This window comes from Ptiloglossa arizonensis, chromosome 2 (genome assembly GCF_051014685.1).
Source record: "Ptiloglossa arizonensis isolate GNS036 chromosome 2, iyPtiAriz1_principal, whole genome shotgun sequence".
Classification (NCBI taxonomy): domain Eukaryota; kingdom Metazoa; phylum Arthropoda; class Insecta; order Hymenoptera; family Colletidae; genus Ptiloglossa; species Ptiloglossa arizonensis.
Window position 1 is genome coordinate 18,703,494 of NC_135049.1, and position 25,987 is coordinate 18,729,480.

Below are 25,987 nucleotides of genomic sequence, written 5' to 3' on the forward strand. Positions count from 1 at the left end.
TTAAAAATTGGAACTCGAACGACGATGGAATATTCGTTCGTTCGTCGAACGATCGAGAACTCGTTCGTGTAATTCGATCGAATAAACGTTGATTACGGTCGTCGTCCGTTCGAATCAAATTTTGCTCACTTTTGCTCGCGATGGTCGATGGTATAAACCGCTCGTGTATTCGCGCGGTGTCGGTAGCGATCGCCAGTTGGCGTCACGTGGCTTGCGGTGAAACCATAGTTCGACGATAAATTCTCGCTTTCGAGCGACCACGTTTAGACTGGGTTCGAGTCCGAAGGGAAATTGTAATTTTTCGCGCGATATCTTCGCGAGAATACCAGCGATGGATAGGTGAGGTTTCTCCAATGAAAATGAGTCCAAACACGACCTTGTTTGGGTTGTTTTTAATTGTACGCGGTTAAAAGTTTTTTTTTTTTAATAATCGTTCGAAAGATGCATCCAGAGGGATTTTTATGGGGAAAGGTTCGTCGAAAATGTTTCATTTTTCACGAAGCGATTTACGTATCAATCGTTTTGAAGTTTCGACCATGTAATGCGAGTCTCGCTCGCTGATTTCTCTGTCTCTCTCACTCTCGGCCTATCCTTTCACTTTTCTCGGCGAAACTCGGAATAGAAGTGTCGTTCGTATTAGAAAGAAACGTGTCGAGTTTGATTAATCGTATTTGTAAAAAAATTTGCGTATTTTTTTTCGTAAATTTTCCATGCTTTGATTGAAAATTATATCGAGCAAAGTATAACTCTATAACTCATCGTTAAAGGTTAACGATGTCAAGTTAACCTTGTACCCTAAAAGAGCGATCGAATTGCAAAAGAACGACGCGAAACAAGTTTGCTATTCATTTCAGATTACTTTCGGTCAATTTAAATGTTAAAGATACTGCACCACGGAATTGTAACGTCCGTATAATCGTTGCCGGCCTAATAGCAACGCAAAGTATAATTAATCTATCCATCATGTTTTCCAAAGTGGTAGGTCCTCGATCGTTACATCTTCCTGTAGCTTTCCCTTTTGCTTCCAGTGCCGCATCGCGAAACATTTATGCACACAGTGATTACCTCGATAACTCGATGGCAAGAAGACTTTGTACGTGTACGTGGTACATTGACAGATACGATTATGCGCGTACACAAATCATTTTCCGTGATCATCGCGACTCAGAGATCCCGAGGTAGGTAAATTTCGCGTTCGATTGTAAAAATTGAAGTTCAAGGTCGATTTAAAATCGCACTTTACAACCGAACGTATGTATAAACATCTGCCAAAAGACGACGTGAAATGCGTAACTTCCAGGTGTAACCGATTTTGGACAAATTTAAAGAGAAAAGAAACAACTGGAAAGTAATTTGTCGCGTTTGAAACCGTGTCGCAGAGAGCACACAAGATAAGGAGATTAGGTGACCGTGTCATCGAGAATACGGTAGATTAGGAGATTGGATGATCGTGTCGGCGAAAATACAGGAGATTAGGTGTTTTCAGTTAACTCACTCTACAGTGTCTTTCAGAGAAAGGTGGAGACAAACATTTCTTGTCTGCGATAGAGTTTGGTATACTTTGCTTCTCGATTGTAAACGATGAACTCGTTCGTACTGGGAACGAACTCATCCTGGGCAAACAGTGTTCCCTGATAGAGGAGCGAGTCTTCGTGGGCCCGTGTTCGGGGCCCAGACTCTTCTTCCTGGTCCCGGTGGGCGTTACGTAAAGCTTTGTCGTTCGTTTTCGGAACACCTCGTGGCCAAATCGCGCGATTTAAAATTCCATTTATTCGTTAAGAACGGCTCTTGCACGCGGCTCGATCATCGTCGAATCCATCCTCGTGTCGAGAGGTAATTACGCACCGCAGGCGGTTGCAGAAATGTGAAACGCATCAAAAGGAGCTCACGGGTTCATTATATTCATACTGCACGCCTGGTAAAACGAGTGAATTACCGCGACCGCAGGTTTTGCGCGCATTTGCACGAAGAAAATATAATACAAGAGGCGAAGGAACCGCCGCGGCGTGAACATTGATGAGACGGGGACGCAAAAACAGAAACGAACAAGATTAAATGGCTGCCGGAATAAAAGTTAAAAAATGACTGCGAAGAAAATTATAGGACGGTGGGTGGGGGACGGGGTGGGGGGGTCAAGGAGGGGCGTGGCAGTGAAAGAGGAAAAGACACACGGGCTGTTCGTGCGTGAGTTCGCAAGATGATGTCACTATGTGCAGCCGACACGAGTGCACGTGACGTTATCACTTAATTTTAGACGACGCTCTCTCATTCAGGTTTACGAGTGTTTCGATGTCCCCGAGGCCAGTTAAGAATACGATCGTGTAATAACGTCGAATGGCCACCATTTAATACGAGGAGATGGCCATTTATTTATGTGTACCTACACGAGGTGGTGTAGATAAAAAATATATATATAAGGTGGTGTAGATTAAAAAAAGAATATATATATAATTGTATTGATGTAGATTAAAAAAAAAATATATATATATATATATATATGTATACAGGAGGTAGTGTAGATTAAAAAAAATATATATATATTACAATATATTAAAATTTACAAATAATGCAAATGGAAAAAAAAACATACACACATACCGTGTTGAATAAAAATTTCGACATTAACGAATGGTCCACGGTTCCGTGTATATTTTACCAATAAAATGACACTACTTGCATCAACATCAGCGAACAGTCTTTCGGTAATCCGATTGAAAGACGTCAACTTTTTCTGTTTTCTTTCTCTTCGCGAAAACCGTAAGACTCTTCATTTATCACACACGTAAACCATCGAACGTATTAGCGCTGGATGCGCGATTTTTTTTAACAATGAATATGATAAAGGTCGCGGGATTTGTACAATCTTGAGCGAAGCGTGCTACAGAAACATACACACCGTGTAGTCGTTCTTCTCTGAGAAGATAAGCCACGAAACAAAGAGATAACAAAGTTGGCGTTTATTGTGACCATTGAAGAGGCTACCTCTCGCGAAAAGTACACACAACGATCTCGATAGCGGCTACCGCGAAGGAATCACGGTTTTTCGTTATACTTCTCGCGAGAGTTTAATCGCAGCGGTCGCCACCAACTTCTATCCTTCTGCGTGGTTCATTCCCGGGTAATTTCGGGCTCTACGAGCCATCTGTTTCGCTTACTTAAGATCTTGATAAGCCTGTTCTCTCACTCCGTTGTTGATCCCTTTCAGTTCGACTGGAAACGGTCCGCGCTGACTGCCTGTTTCTTTACAATACTCTTGACGGTGTTCTTAAGAATCACTGGTTCGTTGGTCAGTTCCACCATGAAATACGGACGATGTAAAGCACGTACACTTTGCCAGTTTCGATAGTTTGATGTTCGAAGTACGAAGACACGTTCCCGAGAATGTCGCTGAACAGGAACGATAAACAGTTCGGAATGAATCAATGGTCGTGATAGTTGTTTCGGGCACTCGTATGCTTTATTATAGACTATTTTAGAATAACTATTGTATTGGATTGTTCGGAAGGATACTCTAGATTATAAAGATCTACCAAAAGTTACTCGAAAAAAAGTTACGATTGAAAATAATATATTAGGTTGTTCGGAAAGTCATTTCGTTTTTTTTTTTTTTTTTTTTTGTGAAAATAAAACACGATTTTTTTAGAGCGTGCAAACATTTTATTAAATTATATATTCTCCATTTTGGATAACGAAATTACTTTACGAACAACCCAATAGAATAGTGGAACGATGCGTGATTAGGGCTCGTCACAGTTAACGAGTACAAAAACGTTGGAATCTCTACGATAATAGTACCGTGGTGGTTCGATCGACCATAATCGCACTAATCTATTTTCTTATTCATTGCTGATATAATATTATCCAATATTAATGATAGCTATGTTTTCTTCAAATTTACGTGATAAACTTGGTAGGATTGTTCAGTAACGAAAATGTACAAATTGAAGAAAAAAGTTTAGTTCAGATCCTAGTAATCATTTCAGTCAATTCTTAATCGTAAATACGAGTAAATTTGTTCATCGTATTGCTAAAATGTTTCTTTAAAAATGTTGTAGACGTCGTATTTAACAATTTTTCATAGCTTTGAAGCTAAGAACGAACGATTAATTTACTAAACTTTTACATCTTTTTATCGACAATGATTGCTTCTCTGCGCATTATTTCTCTCGAAGGTGAGAATGTACCGATTTCTTGCACACTATAGCGGATTGCAAATGTTTTCGATGGTACTTAATTATAGGAGTGTAATTGCTTGGAAGTTGCAATGAAATTAAAAAAAAAATAGAAAGAAAAAGAAAAATCGCGTAATGCGCTCCTTTCACTACGAATAATTCATCTTAAACGAGTCATAATTCTAATTCCAATTACGCAGCATATTCATCTACGTACAAGAAACACGTATAGATGTATAGTTAAGAACATGTGTTTATAATGGCCTTAAACGAGCACTGCATCAGATCTCAAATGACTTCTCGGCGACGATTCGTCGAAGCTTAAGTGCTTGACGACAGCTAATTCCTTGAAATTTAAGGGATGTCTACAGTTTTTGAACGTGCCCAAATATGTTCATTTCGTTTCCTCTTTGTGCAAACTTATTACCAAATTAACTTTTTCTTTTATTTCGACGTTCAGAGAATCTTCTCAATCAAAGGGTGCAATTGTACGACCAGAAAATAATCTCACGAAGTGAAGTATTTTTATTCTTGATTTTACCATTGTCTTTGATAAACAAATGTTCTTTTCTCGTTTAAAAAATATTTAATCATAATTCGTAGAAATTTTCTATACGTTCAACGAACGTAACAATTTCTTTTTAATTTATTTCTACTCAAATTCAATTTTACCTCAAGAGAGAAACGTTTAAAAATAATCTGCAATTTATAAGTTGTTCGTCGTCTGAATATATGTGCGTCATATGTTCGATGCAACTTTTTCCAATACTAAATAAAAATATTTATGTGTATTATCGTCCGATCAAGAAAATAAATTACACACAGTGAAAGTTAGAGCGGTGAACTTATAACGGTTATCTAAAGTTCAGAAATAAATATGTCGTATCGAAAGAAAATTGATTATTCGGTTCTTTTTGTAAAAGTATAAATTTCCCAAGGCGTGTCGATACATCTCTCGCAGCTAATTGGTTAATGTTCACACGAACGATACAAGTTTGGATTCCGAGGTGTTGCTCAATTATACTCCGAATGTAGACACTGACGCGTTCGATTCGTTTGAGAAATGCATTAATTAGCGAGATCAACCGTAAATGTGGGTCGTGATAATGTGGGAAGATGTTTCTTCTCCTCCTTTCTTTCTCTCGATGATTTCGTTGATGTAAATTGGAGAAATTGTGCGCTAACTATACTCAGCACTCGCGAAAGAAAGAACTAATTTATTAGTGCGATTGTTCCGTACACCGAGTGGAACGATATTGTACCGTTGTAATTGGAGCAACGTACGTAGACTTTTTTGTTTGTGTAACAAACGTACAATAGCAATAACAGGGACTGTAAAACCGTTACTCTTACGATCGCACGGGATTAGAAAAATCTAGATCTCCCTGAAATATTTCGATAATTCGTATTAATTATGCTTTCGTCCAAGAACCGTCCGAGTAACAAACTATTTATGTTGAAAACGTGTATCCTGACTGTACGGAAGTGACATTTCCTTAACTGTGACCGTAGTTCCAAGAATAATTCGCTGAGAAACTATTTCACTGTTAGTTTCCCTTTTACCGGTCGTAATAGAAACAACTCACGTTTCTCGTGGTGCTAACGTATTCCATTCGTAGGATTCGTTTATGCCAAATATGAATCATGGTTTCACAATTGAATTCTAGCATCGAACAATAATCCTCCTTATATGTGTACGAAGCTTGGTACTAACCAAAATACGTAACGTAAAGTTTATCGTAACCCGTTGAACTTATTATTATGTACAGAGTGGACCATTTGAATGGGAATTATCTAAATGTCTTTGTTGTTTCTTAAGAAGAAATTGTCATGAACGAAATTAAATTGCTCGAAAGGGAGAACAACGATAGGAAAAACATTCACAGCAAGAGTTTCTCTTTTTTAAGATTGTATTAATTCATATTTTACTTCTGTATCCTTATCAGGGATAATTAGTAAATATAATAATACCATTGTAAGAGATAAGTAATAAATATAATTATATCCTTATAAAAGATAGTAAAAATAACTATACACTTATAAAAGATAAGTAAAAAATATAATTATACCTTTATAGAATATAAGTAGTAAATATAACTATACCCTTATAAAGATAAGTAGTGAATGTAACTAAACTCTTATAAAAGATATAATATGTAGATGTAAGTACTGCGACCTAGATTTTAATCTAGAGATATTTATACTAATACTTCCCGAAGTTATCAGAGACTTATCGAGTCGCACATTTGTATCCAAACGCAGCTTGTTTTTTCTTTATGCGTGTATTTTATTTAAAGAACGGTCACATGACAGAGCTGTGTCGTGTTTCTCCGTCAAATTCTACCGGAACTTTGGAAGATATTCCGCTGAGTATTAGAGAATGCACGCGGCTTGAACGTGATGCGGGTACCCAGCACATTCCTTTAGAATTGCGAGTGCAATATTGGATATCAATTTTATCCAACGTTGGATCCATCGCTAAAACCTTTAAGCGACCAACCTGTTTTTTAAATCTTACCTCGGTACAATTTCACCCGTGTGTATAAAAAAATATTGTTCACACCGCGAAAAATCTAAAAAACAAACAAACAATTATATCAACTTATATAAAAGATCATCGCCACAGTTTGCAAATGTTTATCGAATTACCCAGACGAGATCAAAATATCGAATTTCTAGAAATGGTAAAGATCCATTCCATTTTCGATAGATATCACAAAGTATTATATTGTAGATGTCTATAATAGTATTTTATTATTTAACGATTACCTTACCGTAACTAACACCACGAGTAAACTTATTTTTTACAATTTAGTATTACTCGCTAGTGAAGTATTCGTATTACGCTTAAATACACAGAGGAACGTATAAGTAGTTTAACCCTTTGTGTGTTAATTTAAACGCGACAAAGTGAAAATTCTACGTACAATTTTGATCCCATCAAAATTTGAACATCAGCGAGTAATCCACAGTTCCGTGTAATAAGTTGCTCGATAAGTTTCGTCGTTCGCTAAGAAATGAAGCTACTAGGTTCGTTGTTATATTTTTCTAAAGATGATACTACTATTTAATAAACATGTGTAAAGTTTCGTGTAGATCGACTCATTCGTATATTTACAGTTGTTCAAAGTTCAAGTGTCGTAGTATTTTTTTACACTGAAAAGAAGCTAGAAAACTTATCGAACAACGTAGTACATTTTACCAATCGAGTAACAATATTTGTACCGAATCAGCAAAGTACGCTCATCTGCCACTGCCCTTAAAAGTAACAAACCCAATTTCCGTTTTGTTTGGCAATTGTTCGTTAACAATTTGAAAGACCATCGTGGTATTAAATTAACCGTAGTTCGAGCTAACCCGACACGTCCCGCAATTTTTATACAGGTCGAATCACGCGACCTCCTCTATTATTTTCGTCGTTAGTGGACCATCGTCGGCGGTGCAACGCGCCGTGAAAGTGCATCTCGCGCGCATGCGCGGTGGCGCGCGCGCGCTCAGCTGACTGGGGATTTAAATAGCGCGCTCCAGAAGTGCAACTCGTAAATTTACACCGCTTCGCATCCCGAAAATGAAGTCCCTCGGTGGCAGATCGTTGCACGAAATACTTGTGTATCTCGTCGCTGCGTGGAATTCGCGTTGTCCAGTCATTTTGAAACACCCTGTACAATTTCACCGTTCTATTTTCGTCCCTCTCCCTATGCAATATTAATAGAAGGCAATAATATGGGAGAGGGGAGAACGCAACCGTGCACACATGCACTCAATTTAGTTAGGTTTGTTGAACTTACCTTTTGCTGCGTAATTGCGCACAGCCAGATACTGTATTGCCACAAATGGGATACAAACTTTGCCAGGGGCTACGTCACGATCGACGAACCGCTGCAAGGTTCACGTAACTTTGCCTAGGAATGATCATTCGTTCGTTCCTGGTTCCGTGACTAATATGATAAGAACGTCAAAGGCTGGTTTCTTTTCTCGGTTGTTCGAACGGTGATATATTTGCAATCGATTCTTGGTTACTCTATCTGTAACGCGTATTTGAAATTATATTGCGAAGATAAGAATGATTCCTCGAAGTAATTCTAAACGAGAAAAAAATACAATTCGATTCAAATTGTACGAACGACGTTCGTTCTGTTGTTTACGATTGTAAAGTCGAACGGTGGTTAGCGTACCCTAGCGACGCGTACTTGAAATTAATTGCAAAGATAAAAATATTTCTCCGAGTAATTATTACGTAAAGGAAAATAAAATTGAATTTCGTTCGTATCGTTGATCGTTCGAATTCGAACGATGAATCGTGTACGAATATTGTTAATTCTGTCGCTTATAATTTTTCGAACGGTGAATGATATTAAAATTAGTCGACACGAAACAAAAGAATTATATGCAACGATCGATTTCAGAGACCCACGATATCGATCCAACTTATTAAATATTTCAATAATGCGTATACTCTTCACGACTTTACGCTACGTGTGCAGCAAAGGTATTGAATTATTGAGCTCTTTCCTTGAAAACGACTGGTCGAACTCTTCGATAAGGATTTTTGTAATCAAAAAACGATGATTAATAAAAACTTCGGTGCACGGTGGGACAAGAGAGAGTTGAGTGAAAGTGACGAAGATGCACGCTCGAATAATCAGTCTGTTTTCAATGATCACTTGTAACATTCGAGTTTCGTCGTTTTGTTTCTCACATTGTCCATGTTCCAACATTTAAACAGCATACCAGTACGAACGATTTTCTGTAATTCCAAGAAACAAGAATAAATTAAAGAATACACGTAATTGAAACGCTTCTTTAATCGATATTTTTACTAAACAGGATTATTTAATTTTCTATAGTAACAACAATGATCGTGTTGCAATTGATTCGAAAATTCGTTGACTAATCGACTAAATTCACTCGACAGAGGGAAAAATTGAATTGCATACAAGTATGCAGTTATGCGCAGTGTCGGAATGAAAGATAAATATCGATGTATTTATCGAAGGAATGAAGGTACCATTGTTTAAGAATTTGGTGTCTCGTTACAATGAAGACGTATCAGGGTGGGACTCTACGTCATGTTGTTGGTAACGAGGAAACCCGATGCGAACGCGAAAGACCATTATAATCGCGCACATAATTAAATTCGTGTGCATCGTGCGCGAAACGTGCACGCGAGATGTTGTTAGGATAATGTTAATTTAAAGAAAATAATTCTGTATTCTCTACGGTGCGTTACGCCAAAAATAAAAACGATTAATCGTATTTTGAAAATATACGATGCGTTAAATTAAAATTCTTTAGAAACTCCTTGCGATCGAATTGATTGGGTTGTAACCTATATTAGTCGCTTATTCGCACACGTGTGATACGTGCCATTCGAACTGTAAGTTTCGTTAAAAAACAAAAAAATGTAGCATACAATTGTACTAATTCGTATCGTTGCAATTTTACACAAACGCAAAGTAAACGGTAATCTGCGTACCAGAAAAATATTCAAAGTCTATTTTGTCGAAAACAAACCCTCGTGTGAACGAACTTTATTTTTTCATCTAGAATCACCCTCTACTCGATTGTACCATGATTACCAGAACATTGTATACTTCAACATTGTGTTTCGAGCCGAATGGAAACTTTTCAAACGACTTTGCAAACCAAACGGTAACATTTATTGTTCTCTTCCGGTTCGATTCAACGATCCCAGAAATTTAATCGTATAAATTTCATTCGAACGTAACCTATCGTGGAAGTCCACCGTAAATGTTTCGCCACTTGCGAAATACTCGCGATCAACGAAAGACGATTAATTTCGAGGCTGTTGGCGAACATTTACCCCGTGTCAGCCATCCATGGACGTTAATAACACAAGGAAAAGAAGGATAAGATGTGATTAGATACGGTGGAGTGGGGCAAAGGACCGAGTAGGCGTGCGCTACGAGAGGCTAGAAGGTTTCTATCATTGCTTCAACTACTTCAACTGATTCTCGATTGTGTTTCCGGTGGTTGGATCCACCGTGTGACGGTGAGTCCACACAGTGGTCGGTGCGTCCGTACACGTTGGAATAAACGACGTGTACGAGTGTTGGTACACCACAAAAGAGACACTCAGTCCTCGCCCCTGGCGTCCATTGTCGGATGGGAAACAACCACGTAGAAGAACATGGAACTGGCTAACTGTATGATCCTTCTGAAGGGGACTTTCCGCAATTGATCGCCTTGCGAATCCATTTTGTGGCGTCGACCCCACCGATCCCGCTATCGTAGTCCTCGGACACTTTTATGGAGTATTAATGAAGGAACAATACGTCGACTCGTTTACGTAGCTTTCCAACCCAAACTTCTATAGCTCCCTATTTGTTCGAACGTGTTAGCTCAGCTGTTTAGGTATTCTTCGCTCGAATGAATTCTTTCGTGCCCGATTTCATCGTTTCTAGCTGCGCAGGGTAATTCGAATAGGTAAGTACTTCTCGAACTGTCGAAGATGGGGTACATCGGTGCTGTCTGGTCGTGGAAGTCTGTTCGTAGTTAGACTCTGTGAATTTTACATCGTTATTTTGCGAAATTTCGATCGAAACTTTGATATTTTAATTTTTAGCGCGGTCAGTGATTCTCCCAGGTGGTGGTCGTAAGAAATAATAGGTACTGTATTATTGTTCGAACGGATACTCGTTATTTTGGTACAGTATGATTCAAGGGATGAATACCAGTGTGATGATTGGATATAGAGACTGTTCTCAAGGATTTTTGGGGAGCAAATTGAACAGTTTGTTTAACTAAATCTTGAATGGAATTAGAAAGTATATTTATTGGACTACTTTCTCCTAAAATTTCACGTGAAAATATTAATTATGGTAACTTTGCTCCATCTTTTAATCAAGTTCTGATTCCACCATTTTGGTTCGAAACGAAGTCTCATTTACTTTCCAATATCCATTTTTTATACATATAAATTCAAATTCCACCATTGTGGTTCGAAACGAAGTCTCATTTACTTTCCAATATCTATTTTTTATACATATAAATTCTAATTCCACCATTTTGGTTCGAAACGAAGTGTGCTACACTCTCCAATATCCATCTGTTATACATATAAATTCAAATTCCACCATTTCGGTTCTAAACGAAGTCTCATTTACTTTCCAATATCCATTTTTTATACATATAAATTCAAATTCCACCATTTCGGTTCGAATCGTAATCTCGTTTACTTTCCAATGTGCATCGCCTCGTTCCAAGATTCCCCACCGGTGTAAAATCTGCGCGAACGCGATCATTTGTACGTCTAACATCAGATTTGCCTCTCAGGATGAGGTCATCGAGCTATAAAGTGAACTTTTTGTCTAGAAAATATGACATTCCGGTCATTAATCCTTGCCGACGTCGTGTGTGCAACAATAGGCAGGCCACACGGTTTGCTCGCTTCTAGGGCGACACTTCGATGATTTATCGCTGTACGGGATCTCCGGCTGTTAGTCCTCCTTTTCTCGATCAGTGGATGCCAAGACCATTAATCTACGCGTTAACGAATCGACGCGCGTGTAGCTGACCGAAACGAAATTTCAGATTTCGAGCATCGGGTCCCTCTGGCACTCCGATGTCCTTTCTAATCTCCGTTTCCGGTGACTCTTGACCCCGAAACACGCGTTTCATTATTCCAGCGCAGCGTTGCGCGTAATACGAGGAGCGTCGGTCGGCTATGCGCTTCGCTTTCTGATTTTTTTATTACAGCATCGGTTTTTTTTTTTTTTTTTTTTGGGATGGAACTTTTCGAGTTCTTCTCGGTCGGTAGACTTATTTGCTTTAATCTCGGAGCAGTCTGGTTGGGTCTGACAAACTACGGTCGACAAACACCGATTTTTCGGGAATATCTTGGCAAAGAACACGAGGGAAACACGTATAGATCGTTGAACCGTAAACAGATTTATTGCAACGTTAATGTAGACAAAAAAGTAACGACGAGTAAATATTTACGTAACGACCAATTGCATAAAGTGTTGTAAAATAATGTAACTAAAAAATACAAGGGAAGTATGTCGAGTTGTAGAATAATTAATGTAAGATGCAATGCAAACTTAATACTTAACTTTGTTTATTTCTTAACACGTTGAATGTTATGGTGGCCACTAGTCTAGTCTTATAAAATAACACACTATTAATATAAAGTATATGCAATTAATGTATTTTATATTAATAGTGTTAATTGTATAATATATGTTCTACATTAATAGTGTTAATTGTATAATATATATTCTACATTAATAGTGTTAATTATATAATATATATTCTACATTAATAGCGTTTATATTAATATTCACGTATTTGTGAGATTTTAAATAACGTTACTGTGGTTAACCATAAACTAACGAGTGTACCAACAAACTGTTCAATAATCTCCACTGTCACACTACAGTTTGTATAAATGTCGAGAACCTCCTTAAATATGGAAATCTATGTAAAAATATTCGCGTCTGTTCACTTATGTGCACTCAATAAATCTCCGCAGTCTATAAGCAATAAAAACATAACGTCTGATGCGCTGGCTTTTGTCTAGCTTGCAACCGACTCATTGTGCAGGTGTCAACGCATTGCTAGTGTCTTACGAGCCGGTATGTATATCGTTTGTATTGAAAATTGATCGCTCGAATCGTAGAAACAGCTGCTTCTACCCGATCCCGATAGATCACTGACGGATTATTTCTTAATATTTCAATTGTTTACTTATTGCGAAACAAATTTGTACTTACAGTTTCGGTACATATAGTATGTTATTGTCGTGATATTTGTAAATATCTAATATTATTCTAATCTTTAAGATTACCAATTCTAATAATATTCTACATTCTTGGAACGATTATTCCCGATAAGGAACCGATCGAAAGCAACAAATATAAAAATATGCAAAACACAATTACATCTTTGTATCGCCTTATGCAACTCTGCTCTATATTCGGTAAATTTCCATTTGATTTGCCTCAATTATTTTGTGCTCCTTTGTATCGAGTCGAAAGCTACTACATATTAATCGAGAGCTTGTTGCATCTGCTTTATCCCGGTACGACCATTATTACGTAATAAAAAGCACAAATACGCGCAGGTGCAATGTCAGTAGGTATATGTTTATAAAGCAAAGCGTAAAAGTATTGACAATTATGCGTAATGCGTTTCTTCCATTTGCAATGTATCTGTGAGGCTTGTACGGTAATCGGAAAATTCAAGTATGTAAAGAAAACACGTCGTTTGTATTTTTAAAAATTACTTTCTGGATCAGGCAGACACTACTTGACTTATGATAACAGTTTTATCATTTCTACGATAAGAATAAATATTTTTTCATCCCCTGTACGTTACATAAAAAATCTTTTTAGCGAATAATTTTCGTTTAGTTAAAAATTGATTCGTTTCTTGCAAATAGAATTCATTACGCGTATATAAATGTACTGAACACTGATTTCACCAAGTGCATAAGATCCTTTTGGTTTCTTGCATCGCTAGTGGACGAGCAGTGAGCCATGGTAAACAGATGGTTTCGCAATCGACGTGTCCAACCAGTCCGCTTACTTATACCATAATAATATCTGGGACATATACAGCCCAAGGATTCTCTGTTTATTACATCAGGATTTTCAAGCACGATTTTACGAGATTTCTTACGCGAAGTTTTCTGGCACCTCGTTTTCTCTACGACGAAGTAGAACAAAATCAAAGAGAAACGAATTACGCGAACGATAACCAACGTGTAATTAATATTCGAAATAGCCTCTGGTGTTAACGGGATGTTAATAAACGTCGTGTATTTTCCAAGTAATTAATATAAACGACACCACCACCGAAAGAGAGAACTCTGGAAATTTGAAAAAATTGAAGGAAACGAATAGACTTCTTTCTCGTGGAATATCTCTAAAAATGCATCAGTCGACAACATTTTTTTTCTATGTAGAAAATTACGTTTCAATAATTGACAAAAAGTCTATGTTCATTCTTACGCAAAGATTACTTCCCCGTAACTTCTCTTCGTACATGCAATCTTTTTTTCCTTAAATGAAAACAACGAATTTCGTTCCTTCGTTGTAATATTTAAGTTCACTTACCATAGTTGGGAATAGTTTTATCATTGCATCAAAAGCAAATACATTCGATACAAATTAAAATATTTTAATTTTCTTTGTGACACTTTTCTTTTTCTTTCGCAAAAAAAAAAAAAAAACTAAAAAATGAAATATTCGTATCAGGAAAGTTTGCATCGAAGTAAATCACGAGCCAATGGTTCGAAAGATAAACATTGTCGTACGATTCTCTCGTCAACGTTATTAATATACGTGTATTGGACACTGTCGATAGTTTCCAAAGAAAGTAGCTTTTAACATGTCGTTCGAGATTATCGATTGCTCGACTTCTGATGTGAGCACCGTTTGTCTAGGTGAGTGGTTTGCTTCTTTAAGTGCACTTTGGTGGGGAATTAAAGGGAACGAACGTCAGTTCTAAGAGACGCTTTTAACTCAGCCAGCGCGGAGAAATTGCCAGGAAAGTTTGTTTGGCTTTATTGAAACAACTTTGTTTCTTCTTGGCATCTACAATGTCCACGTAGAAAAACATGCGACCCGTTCAGATCCGATCGACAGATCTCAAATGCACCGACTTGCAATTCTACAAATTGCATTTAGAAATCGATGCCTGGTTAACTGAACTACTCTAACGAGAGGATCGGTTGCCGATAAATATACATAAAACAGTAGCAAAAGCTAGAAAATAATATACAATCGCCATTTTCCAAGAGTATACGGTGGAGTTGATAAAATAATTGTTCGTTGTTTGTAAAATACTTGTTTCTTTTCGTACACGAATTGTAATCGAGAAATTTCAATATTCTCCAAGACGCGCAGAAATAATGTAAACACGTGGTAGGCGGGAAAAGTTGTCGCGAAATTGCATCGTTGCTATTCATCGGAAAATTAATTATTCATGACATAATGGCGCAGTAAAGTCATCCTGTAAGCGAAACAATGAAACAATTTTTGTTTTCAAATCATTTTGAACACACGAACTATTATATTAGAATATTCTTTAATACTTATTGTAATACACACCGAACCTAGAATAATAGACTGTTGGATAAGTTTTGTCGTTCGATAAAATTTATCGAACAACTTGGTATCTTTTTTCTTGCACGACAACGGCGCGAAATAATGATCGAAGTTGGTCCGAGCATAGTGTCAACTTTGAAGTACCTACGAGTTTTTAGATTGATCGTCTCGATGGTTTGACCTCAACCCGATTGAACGTTTGTGGAGCGAGTTAAAACGTCAACCGCGTTTTCAAACGAGGACCAATTATTCCACGTGTCGCGAGCATGGAGTCGGATTCCATTAATCGTCTCATCGAGTTAATGTCTCGCCGTTGTACGGTTGATACTGCTGTAAAAGTACCACGACAATATCTATTCAAACACTCGAGTATTCGATTCTTTCAGACATTTGTTGTGCAAGTAAAATTCGTTTAAAGAAATAATCACAAACGCGCTTTGGAAAACAGGTGAGAAATTTCGAACGATTCGAAACGTTACAGGTTTCGAATCTGTGGTCGTGGACACGAAGTTTAATCGCTATTGTCTCTGATGTGTAAAGTAATTTCGTTTTCCAAAATGGAGAATATATAATTTAATTAAATGTTTACATGTTCTAAAAAAATCGTGTTCATTTTCACCAAAAAAAAAAAACGAAATTACTTTCCGAACAATCCAATATAATAATTGTATAGAAATAATTTAAGTACCGATTATGATTCTCGAGTATCATTTTATATCCCAAGCTCACGTTCTAACGCCCGATGGGTAAAGTGAATGGAGATAGAGAGAGCGAGAGAGACAGAGCAACAGCGAGCGAGACTCGCATTACATTCAAAACGACGTATCTGTGTAATAATCGATGATACGAATTTTAATATATCCCATCACATCTCGATGAAGATATAATACTCGATTAAAGTACTATTAATAGATTGTCGAAACTTAGAAAATGAATTGATCATTTATCAACGAGAATGAAAATTGTACGTTTGAGAAACATGAAACTATATTTCGAAAATTCTATTTTGTTTAATATCGATTCTTTTTAGCAAAAGTGTACAGAAATTTACTTCTTGAAAAAGAAAGAAAAAGGAAATGCACATCGTTTGCATTGTTCCAGTAACGAGGTTTTCGATCAAACAAAACAAAGTTCCCATAGGTTCGGTAACTGGAGACTTAAAAACCGTAACAGTACAAATATCGCCCTGTGACTGGAGAATTGTAGCCTTTCCTGATTCACTATAAATAAATGCCCGTCGCGAAACGGAAACGATTTTCGCGGAACTTGCATTACGTTGCTGGAAATTGTAATTCATACTGATCATCGAAGGGGAACGCGCGTTAGCTTTCTCCGTGGAGCGGAGAATCGTATGAAAAATCGTAGCTTAGAAAAGGAAACTAATAACGAGATTGTTACTACCGAAGAACCGTACTAAAGTTGTTAGCAGAGAAACTTGACGGACAGGTTTTATAGAGCAGTGTTTTTTTTTTTTTTTTTTTTCAAGTTTTTCTGACCGCCACCAATGGCAAAAAGTGTATTTTGCAATACGAATAATGCGCACTTAACAAAGTGAAAATAACGGAGTTTGTAAAATACAACGCGTATTTAATAATATAACATCGAGCCTTGTTCGATTGAGCAGTTAAATTCAGATTCGCTGTATTTTTGTCAATTAAATTTTAATTTCTGTTCAGTTAGAAACGAGCACGATGTTACGTATCTTTTATTTGTTACTCGAAACTTTTATTTGGGGAAATGTTTCACTCGACTCTGTTTCTCGATTACACTCTGTGCAAAGTTCTAAATGTTAACTTTGCCTGTTGAATGATTTTTTAAAAGTATATTATTTAATTATACGTTCGGAATTAATGTTTCGTTGATTCTTCTTGTTTCACGGTTTCGAATTATATAGTTTCAATTCGTACGGCGAGAATCGAAGAGAAAGGAGGATAACTTTTTAATTACGTGTTTTGATAATAATCGAGCACGTTCAGAAAATCGGTGACGAATTGGTTAAGCTTTATCGCTTCGTAGTTGCTGTCCTTGCAGCAATTACTCATAAGAAAATGGATGACCAAGAATACTCTTGGTCAAGATACCGCAACATTTGCATTTACTCATTATTTGCATCGATAACAAGGTTGTCCACTGCGTTGCATTTGTTTAGCAAACGCGTTAGCGAAACGATCTGAAATGAAAAAATCAACACGCAAAATCTCTCTCCAGTTGCCTTCTGGATGTTTAGAGTTCGATAGGATTCAATGAAAGTAGTGATGGAATCGAGCGTATCGCGATGACTCATTCATTCTATGAATATTATTTCGACGAAATGAATCTCGGACATCGAATTCATTAATACGTTTTAATTGTCAATACTGAACGTATACGTAAACCGTGTGCAAATTTTACGCAAAAAAATCATTAAAACAAAATATTACATACCTTGCACTCTGAGGTATTAAAAGTACGAAATAGAACAAAGTAATTAAAATGATACACAAGTATCTCGAAATCAAACCGAACAACCCTACGAAATAAAAAATCGGGAAAAATAATGCTATAAATGTTTCTTCAATTTTGTATCGCAAAATTTCGCTCGAATTGGAAAATTTGCACAAAAATCCGACTCGAACGTATCGGTTTCCGAACCTCTGCGCATGTCACTTGTACGTTGTTCGAGGTGCACGTTTTAAAATAGCATACCATGTATAGCCATACAGGATGTTTCGTAATGCGTTGGAAATCTATTATAAGAGTGAATTTAAGATCCGAGGATAACGATACAAGTATTTATATAGAAATGTGTTTAGAAATTACACCGTTTCAAGCCCTTTGTCACCCAAGTATTGTGTAATATCGAAACACTTCGACAAAGCGTCGAACGATTGAAAAAATTGAAAGTTTCTTTTTATTTTTTTCGATTCCTGGTTCACAGCTATGGAATTCTACGTGTCGTCGGTTTTAGAAAACTGTACACATTTCGGTCGATGATTGTACACGTTTTGGAACGTGGTGCTTAGTTACTTTATGCAAATGCGCGTGCGCAGCACACTGTGGCGAGCTCCCTTAAGAAGGTTGTATTCGAAACTAGCCGTGTAAGTTACGATTTATGTAATTTCTGGACCGGAACGTGTTTATCGTGGTATCGTACGAACCAACGTTCAACAGCCGCACTGTACGCGTATTACACAGGATGTTCTAGTCTAATCTATAAATGAGTTGGTCTCGAAGTGTACTATATCTATGTCAAACGATTCGAATTTGTTACAACCAGAAATTGACCAAAATTGAACATCTGGATACAAATTTTGTACAACGAACGAAAGGTAAGCAACTTTCGTACGTGACGTCGGTAAGTAACAATTAGAATTTGTATCGTGGAAAATGAAATATTTCGCAATTAATAAATGAAAAGTTAATCGTCTAATCGAAGAAACTTTGTAAATAAATTGTTATACTTTGATTGTATTCGAACAAAGTTGAATTCATGTTCTTAATTCATAATGATGTTAAATAAAAATTAGAATCTGTATTATAAAATGAAATATTTCACAAAAAAAAAAAAAAAAAACAGGTAAGAATTTTACCGTAAAATCGAACAAACTTCGTAAATAAATCGTTGCACGTTGTTTTTATTCGATTGAAATTGGGTTTATCTCTGGTTTCAATCTAGATAAAAAAAAAAACCATAACTTTTTCCATAAAATTCATCTATAACCGTTTCATGATTATACGGATGACTGGACGGACGTCGTAACCCGGAAAGATTGGCAAACTTTATTTTTAATAAATAGTTCGGGGCAGATATGATTTGATTTCTTCGAACTGACAAACATTTCGATTAAATAAGCTAAAATAGGACACCCCGTATATGTATTGCGAGTAGTGATGTCATGCACTCGCGTCTTCCGCATCCGCTCGTTGATAATTATTCGTTGACTGTGCTCATCGCTAGCAATGACGACACACACGCTCACGAACATTATCCTCGCGTCAACTATCTTCGCATTCTTCTTACCTGCGTGGTATTATTTGTTTATCGTGTTTACGTCTTTCTCTGTTTAAACATGCGTTCAATGTCGCATCAACTGAAGGCTTCCGAGTGATCGTTAGCAGAGATTAGCTAAATTTTTATCCATACAAGAGTTTCGGATAAGAGTAAAAGATAACGAATTTTTTATCCGTTACTCGTCGAATAAAAGGTAAATTTTGAATTATATTGTAAAAATAAAAAGAAACGAAGGATGTTTGATCCGTTACTCGTCGAATAAAAAGGAAATTTTGAATTATATTATAAAAATAAAAAGAAACGAAGAAGGATGTTTGATCCGTTACTCGTCGAATAAAAAGTACATTTTGAATTATAAAAATGAAAAGAATCGAAAAAAAAAATTTTATTTGTTACTTGTCGAATAAAAAGTAAATTTTGAATTATATAAATAAAAAGGAATGAAAAAGAATGTTTGATCCGTTACTTGTCGAATAAAAAGTAAATTTTGAATTATATAAATAAAAAGGAATGAAAAAGAATGTTTGATCCGTTACTTGTCGAATAAAAAATAAATTTTGAATTATATGAATGGAAAGGAATGAAAAAGAACATTTGATCCATTTCTCGTCGAATAAAAAAGTAAATATTGAATTATAAAAATGAAAAAGAATGAAAAAGAAATATTTGGAATCGAATCAATACGAAAGAACTATGTTATCTTTCGTTCGAATAAAATTTGATGTGGCTTGTTGTCATTTCGAGAAAAAAAATAATAATAAATTAACGTTCCAAAATACGATAAAATTGGAATAGAATTCGTTCGATCGACAAAATCGCTGTTAAATTATTGTTCGACTTGCGTCGACAATGTCGAGCAATTTGAAACACGAATAGTGTTTCCTGTTTTCGTTGTAGCTTTCCAACCGAGTATTTCTAAAATTTATTCGCATAAAATTCTATTTTCTATTTTTAACAATGCGACGCGATGTTAACTTTCGATTGGATAATTGGCCTACTCTTTGTATCTATAATACTCTTTATATAGCAAAGACAATATCATTTTTTAATTTTCAAATTATAATGTATACGAGACCACTTTTACTCGCCTGTGCACCGCATGTGCATTTTACGCTTCGTTGAAATATCGTCGATAATATTATCGAACGTTTTATCGCGAATGAATCATTTCAGCGAATCTTTATATATTTCAAACCATTATCGCTATTTCCGTAAATTATACTACGATCAATGATACTTGGAAGTTTTTAAATGCTATTGAAGTTAAAGTTGTTCGAACATTCGAGTATTCAAATATTTGTATTCGAATATTTCAATTTAACATTATCAAATGCGAATAAAGCTTAAAAAAGTTCTAGTGGGTTTCTCGAATTTTTTTCACCTATCAGATGCTCATAATGTACGGTCTCTTTTTTTGTAATCATAATTATAGTTATAACATTTTTTTCTTTCATTATAATTGTTACAATAAACAGAACTGAATTCTTCTGTATTTTCGTATTACTCTCGTTGTGTCGTACATGTTGTAGAATTAGAAACATAGTTTTCGTACATTCGGAATATTTTTCATTCAAAATGTTTGAGCTTCTCGTAGTGTACTTTAAAGTTAATTTAGGTGATACTTAGAAAGAGGAAAAGACTTGAAAATTGGAAACAAAGTTCTTAAAAGTTACACATTGAAAAATAATCGATCGAATGATATTTAAAAAAAAGGAAACGACTTGCAAATTGGAAATAAATTTCTTGAAAGTTACGCCTTTGAAAAATAATCGATCGAATGATATTTAAAAAAAGGAAATGTCTTGCAAATTGGAAAAAAAGTTCTTAAAAGTTACACCATTGAAAAATAATCGATCGAATGATATTTAAAAATTATACGATTGAAAAATAATCGATCGAATGCCATCTTGGTGGTATCTACTTTGGTAGACTTTAACGACGCGGACATATTATTACACTCGTCATTTTATCCGTAAAAACATCTCCAAGCGAGAGTGAGCGGCTTCTCAATGAAGTCAGCCCTTTGAGATGCTCGTTCCTCGCTTCTTTTTCCTCCGACCCTTGTCGATGACTTCATTACTCCAACGAGAATAGCTCTGCTAGGGAGAGATATTAGGAAACTCGAAGGGCTGCATGTTTAAATAATTAGCAAGCGGCCCTCGAGCAAAGGAATTTAATTATTTATTTACTTTGGTACGTAGATTAATAGGAATAACTAATTGTGAAAACATTTGCATACTTTACTGAATTCATTAGTAATTAATAATAATCGAGGTCTATTTACGTTGTTCACGCGTGAAATCTTGGAAAAATTGTCTTGTCGAGCTTGCACGATTGTAATTTATAATACTCTTGAAAAAATTAAAGTAAAACATCGATTTCTCTCTCTTCTTCTTTTGAAGATTAATTTACAATGAGAATCTTCGGCGAATCAAAATTATTAGCACATTCAAAGTTAAAAGCAACTGATTAAATGCAATTTTATGAAAAATTTTACAACGACTGAATTTTTGTGTTTCTTTTAAAAAAATTTTGTACAACGGAAAAATGTCGTGTTGCTGATACCTTAATCGTGTCAAAGTGAAACAGCAAATAATTATCTAAAAATTATATGTCTTCAAGGTTGCATTTGTGAATAAATTAGCTAATTTTGCAATGCAGAAATTATATTACTCGTGTGCAAAACACTTGCAGTGAGTTATTACGCCCTAACTCAATTCATTACTCACTGTCGGTAAAATACGTCTATTCGTTTAATGCGAACACTTAATCGGAAAAGAAACGATTATTATTTATTAGATGACGAGCCAATTAAGACAACTCTAGTAATAATATTCTCGAGTATATATACATCTAATAAAATAAGCAAAAAATTTGAATTTTCATCGATGAATGATATCACATTCAATATTATTATTTCTATTACTATTCACGGAGAAAGAAATTTTTTTTCTCCAAAAATAAATATAAAGAAAGAAGTTAAATCTTTGCACCCGAAATAAGTGATAGATTAAAAAGAATTATGATCCAAGAAAAATATACTCTTACAGATTTTAACTTCGATGATCAATTAATGGAAAGAAGTGTTCGAGTTATCCATTAAGAATAATTTTTAAAAAATTATTTCAAAAATAATTAAATTCTTTTATTGCGATTTTTAATGAAACTTTTGTACGATATACAGTGTCCCCGCTTGTATGCAAACGAATCGATTTAACGAACCGTAATTGGCGTCGTACCAGTTCCTTTTTATCGGTTTAAGTAATTTCGAGTAACACGTACGTCATTGCGAATGGTAATCTGTATCGACCATTGTGTCGTAATCGTATAACGCATACGTAAGGAGAGTATGTAATTATTATGGATAACTTGTTTCTTAGCCGCGACATTATTATACGTCATCGTGTGTGTTCGTAGAAAAGAAAAAGGCGTCTAACGTTGGAACGTTAAAATGAAACCTTGATCTTTTTGTGTGTTTCAGGCTTCAATGGATTTGCCGCCGGACAAAGCAAAGCTTTTGAAGCAGTACGACAACGAGAAAAAATGGGACATCATATGTGACCAAGTAAGTACACATCGTGCCTTAATAGATTTTAATTTTTTTACAACAACGTTACAATAAATGTATTTTCATATTTATTTAAACGATCTTGAAAGTAAGTTCCTTTTCAAGTAAGTTCCTAATTCTTCTCTCCTTGTGTTTTAATTTTCTAACATTCTTTAATATTGGGTAACTGGATTTTTCATATTTAATTCCTTATCGTAAATACAAAAATAGAAATCGATTACAAAAGTGAGTTCCTTTAGTAATTCTTCTCTCTTTATGTTTCAATTTTCTAATATTCTCTAATATCGGGTAACTGGATTTTTTATATTTAATTCCATATCGTAAATACAAAAATAGAAATCGATTACAGAAGGTAATTTTCGATATGATTTTATAATAATTTCTTTCTTTAATTTTTCTCAAAAATTTAACGAGATCTTGAAGAATTAATAGAATTTTTAAAGATTGAAACTCTTGTTTCACCGGATGATCCTTTTAAAATTTATTTTAAAGTTAAAACCAAGACAACAACAATGAATCATAAATAAATTTATCCTACGATGAAATTGAACAAATTTGAAATGTTTGAAACAATTGTACAGAACTATCAACGAAAACTCGTTTGGGCAACGATGCATCAATTTCTTTGGAATGTTGTATCGTAAATGTTGCTCGCGAAATTGCTGCAACACCGACGCCATTGTGTTGAAATTATAAGAGTGACGTAATGGGCTTTTAACTTGACGAACGTATTGTTAATCGGCGCATTCTCAGATCTTTGCCCGCTTCGTGTCCGTCTAATTCCGCATCGGCCAATGAATGCGGGTCCACGACCCATACTTCGTACAGGCTGCTCCAAGATAATTGTCGCTTCAAATAACGCCCAAAGTACTGATTTTATAACATACTGGCGAAGGGTGATTCTCATTTTTCACGTAGGAACCCCATCAGAATGAAAAATAAATAATCAAAATTGAGAAAACATTGGTTTCTAGATTGCATCGTGGATATATTGGGAGAAATATTCTCAAATTCACCCAACAATCGTGAAAACATTTTATTACAATATTTTTTGCGTTTCGAAGAAAAAGAAGAAAGTTATAAACGTTTCAACTACTAATTTTATAAAACACTGACGAAGGGCGAGTCTCATTCATTGCGAAGGGATCTGAGTAAAAAATAAATAAAAATTGAGAAAATAGTTTCTCTATTGTATCGTGGATATGTTGGGAGAAATATTCTCAAATTCACCGAACAATCGTGAAAACATTTTATGCGTTTCAAAGAAAAAGAAGAAACTTATAAACGTTTCAACTACTAATTTTATGAAACATTAACGAAGGGTGATTCTCATTCTTCGCGTACGAATTCGAGTAAAAAATAAATAAAAATTGAGAAAATAGTTTCTCCATTGAATCGTGAATATGTAATAAAGAATATTCAAAAATTGTTCTAACCAATAGTGAAAATACTTTCTTACGATATTTCGCCGGTTCCGAAAAAGAAGTATCTCTTCGGTCTACAAATGAGAAAAACCACAAACTAGAGTTCTAGGTTGTGAAACCCGCACGGTGTTTCATAACCGAAAACCGTTGTTACACAATAGTGTGAAACGATAAATTAAAACGGTCGAAACGTGGTAAATAAAACGTTTTCACCATTTTTACAAAATAGAAACGATACTTTCGCTCTCGTGTGTCATCGAAGGTTACTTCGATCGTATTACGGTTACGCGGTCCAATAATCGGAACATTTTGCCTACAAGAGAAAAAAAAAAGAGTGTACCACGGATTTCGAAGGAGTTCGAATCGAAATGCAATCGTTCCAATTCCGAACGAAGGGTTACGAAGCGAGCGAGGAAATATTCGAACTCACCGTAAAGAGATTCAAACGTGTTTCGTAATCTTGTAGTAAAAGTCAACCGCCTTTCCTTATTCGCGCAAGGAGCCTTTCAAGCTGTTTCTATGGAAGAACGGGACGGTTTCACGCACACGTTACTCGGTTTTGTTTTCCGAATCCGCGGAAGAAAAAGCTACAAAGAGCTTCTCCAAAGAGTTCATGAAAGGTTTTTTGCGGTTTAGGTGGACCATTCGCCTCGTTAAACCGACAAGAGCCAAGCAGCTAGGGTGGAATTCGTCTCGAGTGGAAATTACTCTCTTCTCTTTCGCGAGCTCTGCTAGCACAGTAGAAAGTACAAAATGGATTTGACGAGTCGTCTGGATCGAAGGGAACGAGATACACGGAGAGATTAAGCGGTCTCGTCTTTTCAGATTATTTCGGACGTTAAAAACTCCCGTACAACGAATCGCTCGATTCTCGAACTAAATTAAACGCGACACGACGATTCGAAGTGAATCGGAAACTTTGGAAAATTTTCGCAAATATAGTATACACGTTTCGAATAAATGTATAACACGTTGTGTATAGTTGAGAAAATTTCAAGTAGATTTATTTCGAGGGAAAGACTATTACAGTGACAGAAACTTTTAATAATAACAAAAATAGTAATAGTAATAGCAAAATGCAATAATAACTTTATATATTACTATTGTACGTTACACACAGTGTGTAAAGATATTGGTAATATCAAAAATTGTTATTAGATCAAATTGAAGTGTCTTAGAGTCTTGTTTTTGGATCAAATTTAAGTGTCTTGACCATGTAACAATATACAGTGTGTAATAAATCACGTAGTAGTAAAAAGTGGTAATAGTAAAAATTGAAGAAAGTCGACGATTGTAACGTTGTGTCGCAGCCCATGAATTCGTAAAATGTGTCGAATACTTGGTCGAAAGTGTCCAAGAAAGTAGAAGTTAAGTAGAAAGTGAGGTTCCTGGAACTTTTTCCTTTGGCCAAGTCGATTCTTTCGTCTGCTTGACCTTAGTCGTATATGTAACAAAGGCGATGTCAAATATTCCGGTGCAAAAGTCCGCGTAACACACGGAAGATCTTTCATTCTTCGTAGATTAATCCGAGGCTAGTTCGTTGTTGCTCTGTCTCGCTCGCTCGCACTGTTTATCCTGTACACTCTCATGTTAGAAGTTACTTGTTAGAAGTTGCGCGGGAGGCTTGGCCTCAGATCGAGATAAAAAAGGTCGCTGCTTCGAATATATGTAGAAATACAAGAAAACTGAGTGAGTACACTCGATTGTTTCTTATATTCGGCTATTTCCGTGGTCAATTCGTAAATTAAACAATACTTGTC

At 35.8% G+C, this 25,987-nt stretch overlaps 1 protein-coding gene across 3 annotated transcripts in view; it reads left to right on the forward strand.

The window, feature by feature from the left end:
• Positions 1 to 25,987, forward strand: part of Frl (formin-like protein) — a 71,873-nt gene that overhangs the window by 22,074 nt on the left and 23,812 nt on the right. For all 3 annotated transcript variants that reach the window (XM_076305259.1, XM_076305257.1, XM_076305258.1), the window contains exon 2: positions 22,717 to 22,800. In XM_076305259.1, coding sequence (XP_076161374.1) covers positions 22,717 to 22,800 — 84 coding nt within the window. The remainder of the gene's footprint in view (positions 1 to 22,716; positions 22,801 to 25,987) is intronic.